Here is a 4,034-nt window from a genome sequence, read left to right as displayed (position 1 = left end):
TAGCGGTGCACTACGGCATGCCAAACAGCATCATCACCGACAACGACACCAACTTCGCCAAGGGCGCGCTCGAACAATACTGCTCCGTCTCTGGCATCCGCCTCGACCTGGCCTCCGTTGCGCATCCGCAGTCCGACGGGCAGGTCGAGCGGGCCAATGGACTCATCATGTCCGGCGTCAAGCCGTGACTCGTCGAGCGGCTCATCCGCTCACCCGACAGCTGGCTTTATGAGTTGCTAGCCGTTCTCTGGAGTCTACGCACCATGCCAAATCGGTCGACCGGGTTCACCCTGTTCTTCCTCGTCTACGGAGCCGAAGCCATCATCCTGATCGACGTCGAGTTCGACTCGCCGCGCGTCGTGATGAACACCGAAGCCAAAGCCAGAGAAGCCCACGAAGATGGCGTCAACCTGCACGAAGAAGCACGCCTCCTGGCGCTCAGTCGCTCGGCCATCTACCAGCAAGGCCTGGGGCACTACCATGGCAAGAAGATCAAGCCCCTCGTGTTCCGCGAGGGCGACCTCGTCCTCCGACTCGTCCAAGAGCACGCAGGCCAGCACAAGCTGTCCCCTCCATGGAAGGGCCCATTCATCGTGAGCAAGGCCTTGTGCGACCGCAACGCCTACTACCTCATCGATGCACGCAAGTCAAGGAAGCGCAAGAAGGACACCGTCGGTGAAGAAACGACCCGGCCATGGAACACGGAACTCCTCCGCCTGTTTTATAGTTAGCCGCACGAGCGTATGTATCGTCGCACTTTGTAAACGCATGAAACTATGGGGTCCCCGAACGAGACTCAGGGCTGCCTTTTGTCGACCAAGTTATTGCGTCCCTATTTTCTTGCATCACTATACCACAGAACACGACCACCGGTCCGACTCGCTCGACCCGGGGGCTCGGGGGCTGGCTGGCTCGGTCGCCACCCCGCCGCCTTACTTGGTGATTCTTGATAAAGTTAGGATGCCACGGTCCCCCACTTCGCCCTAAAGCCACAGATCCAGCTTTGGCTATTGGTTGGCAAGCACAACGGGCCAAAGCTCCTTTACGCTTCATACACTAAGTCAAAGGCTGCCGGGTCGATCAACCCGGCCCACCATTCATCAAATGAACAGTCGCACGACCGGCTGCTCGCCAACCGGCTTCGCCGGATTGCCGCCAGTCGGCCCAGTGGGTGTTTCGCTCGCGCTCAACGTTTCGAGGGACCCAAGTCCTGCACGCTCCTCTCAAAGAACTGAGCTCCTTGTCACAGACCGGAGCCTCGGCCGTCTGACTCGCGGGGGAGGTTTGAGAAAGGAAAAGCACATGAAATCGGTCCAAAAAACGGAAGACAAAAAGCAAAAGCACCCACGACATTCACACAAGTATTTAAATAAAGGCCCACGGCCTGAGTTCATTACACCCTAAAACCCCCAGTGGGTGGGTGGACCTGCTATTTAACAAATTTTACAAAGTGTCTCAGGCATCTCCAGCGCCGCGTCGCGACGTCGACGACTCTCCCCTGGCAGCCTCTGGGTCCAGCGTGGCACCGGTGTCCTCCTCAGCGCCCGCGCCGTGGTAGACGCCCGTCTCCTCCGAGCTCCCCTTGGATCATGGAGGAGCAAGCCGTAGTCGTCCGCTCCGGATGGAACTCATCTTGGAAGGCGAACTCGGTGATGTAGCTGGCCCGGGAGGCGATCCGGCCGGCTTGCTCCTCCAAGTGCTGCTCTGAACCGGCCCGCTGGCCCATCAAAGCGTCCAGCTGCAGGTCCGGATGCCAGGATAGCGTGAACCGGAGCGCCATCTCAGCACCAGCGCGAGCGGCGGAGACGCGCCACTCGCCAAGCCGGTCCGGGCCCATCTCCAACCAACACACCAGGCGCGAGAAGCTGCTCGGTTGGACGGAGTCCGGCCATAGGGCCGCCGTCATCGCGGTGCCGGCCTGGGACAGCCGCCCCAACTGCGTTCCCAGGACCTGCAGGCGGGCCTCAGCGGTGGCGATGATCTCCGGGAAGGTCCAGGCCACCCGCGGATCCATCCCAGACCCAACGACGCCGGTTGGGTCGTGCTGATGGCGGACGGCTTCCTCCGCCAGCCGCTGCGTCTCCGGGAAGGCGCCTGCCGCAAAGGAAAAAGCAAGTTAGAAGAAGAACAACAAGGAAGCAAGGCCGGATCCCGACCCAACGAACGACAAGAAAAAGCACTTACTGGAGAAGGACTCTTCCAGGTGCTGCGCTTCAAGCAACGTACCACGCCGCTCCCGTTCGATGGCGCGATCGCGCTCCTTGAGCGCCTTCTCTAGATCGGCCGGCTTGGCAAGGGCCGCCTTCAGCTCGGCGTCCTTGTCTTCGGCCGCCTTCTCGGCCGCCTCGTGGCGGCGGGCCTTGTCCTGACGGGCCCCCTCAGCCATGGCGACCTGCTCCCGCAGGAGATCCACCTCGGCCTGGAGCCGACCCTAGTCGTCGGCCAGCTGGCCGCGCTGCTGGTCTGCCTCCACCAGGGCCTGCTGCGCCTCTGCCACCTTGGCGGCTTCCGCCTTAAGGTGCTCCACCTCAGCCTCGAGGCGACTCTTGTGACCCGCCAGCTGCTCATGCAGCCGGTTGGCCTCGTCAAGAGACTGCCGAGGTGCGGCTGCCTCCACCCTCGCCTGCGCCGCCTCGACGCCAAGACGGACGGTGTCGGCAACGAGCCGGTCGTAGTGATGACCGGCCCGGAGCAGACGAACCCGCCAGGACAACACTTCGGCTGCGAAAAAGAAGGACTCAGCAGATGAAAAAAGCAAGACTTAAGATTTGGCCCAACTGTTACACAGTTGGCCCGAATCTCGGGTGAGGGAGTCCTGGATTAGGGGGTATCCGGACATCCAGATTATATCCTGTGGCCGGACTGTTGGACCATGAAGATACAAGATTGAAGACTTCGTCCCGTGTCCGGATGGGACTCTACTTGGCGTGGAAGGCAAGCTAGGCAATACAGATATGTATATCTCCTCCTCTGTAACCGACCTTGTGTAACCCTAGCCCCCTCCGGTGTCTATATAAACCGAAGGGTTTTAGTCCGTAGGACAACATACAATCATACCATAGGCTAGCTTCTAGGGTTTAGCCTCTCTGATCTCGTGGTAGATCAACTCTTGTACTACTCATATTATCAAGAATAATCAAGCAGGACGTAGGGTTTTACCTCCATCAAGAGGGCCCGAACCTGGGTAAAACATCGTGTCCCCTGCCTCCTGTTACCATCCGCCTTAGACGCACAGTTTGGGACCCCCTACCCGAGATCCGCCGGTTTTGACACCGACATTGGTGCTTTCATTGAGAGTTCCTCTGTGCTGTCACCATAAGGAAGGATGCCTCGTCTTGTTGTTAAGAACAACATCACCGCCGGGGGTGCCCTGGCTGTCGGCCAAACTCTCTGGCTAGGCAGTTTCATCATGACCGCCCGTTCGGTTGCTGCCCCGACAATGACTTCTCGGGTCATCGAAAACAACCTCCACGTCGGCTCGGAATTCGCCGAGCAGATGGATCCAATGGAGCTCTCTTCCCTAAACGAGCTCTTGGATCGTATCGCCGCCTTGGGAGTCGCTACAGACTATGATCGGATTGGGCTTAAAGGGAGATTAACTTTCCACCGGTCACCCATCATGTTGCAGTGGTGGAGGAACAATGCGGTGATTCTTCTTCTATCTTGAGGACTAACTATGTCCGGATTCCTGAGCTCTCCGAGCCGGATACCCGTTTATGGGAGGACATCACCCAAGCCCTGAACCTAGAGTCAGGCAGCGGGCCAGACTTATCGGGAAACATACCGGAACCCGAAATTCCAATATTAGAAACACCTCGGCCCCTGGATCTCAGATTGGGTAGGGGTTCGGACTCAATTCCACCCACCCACCCAGACATAAACGATCTTTCCCACATCAGGCAAGAGCCCCATGAAACAGTACATCACTATTGGGCCAGATTCCTCCTTGTGATGAACAAGGTTAAGGACTGTCGCGAGGAAGACGCAGTCTCATTTTTCTGCAATAATTGCACGGACAAGGGAATCCTTAATGC

The 4,034-nt window shown here is 58.4% G+C and overlaps 1 protein-coding gene across 1 annotated transcript; it reads left to right on the top strand.

The window, feature by feature from the left end:
* The first annotated feature begins 263 nt into the window (after nt 1-263).
* On the top strand, nt 264-731 carry LOC147979037 (uncharacterized). The gene has a single exon (XM_087514995.1). It carries the CDS (start codon nt 264-266, stop codon nt 729-731), a length of 468 nt encoding a protein of 155 aa, XP_087371121.1.
* The last annotated feature ends 3,303 nt before the right edge of the window (nt 732-4,034 follow it).

This window comes from Triticum urartu, chromosome 3A (assembly GCF_056163025.1).
Source record: "Triticum urartu cultivar PI428250 chromosome 3A, HENAU_Tu73, whole genome shotgun sequence".
NCBI classification, from domain to species: domain Eukaryota; kingdom Viridiplantae; phylum Streptophyta; class Magnoliopsida; order Poales; family Poaceae; genus Triticum; species Triticum urartu.
The sequence above is the reverse complement of the archived record's forward strand: the minus strand, read 5'-3'. Positions and strand labels throughout refer to the sequence as shown.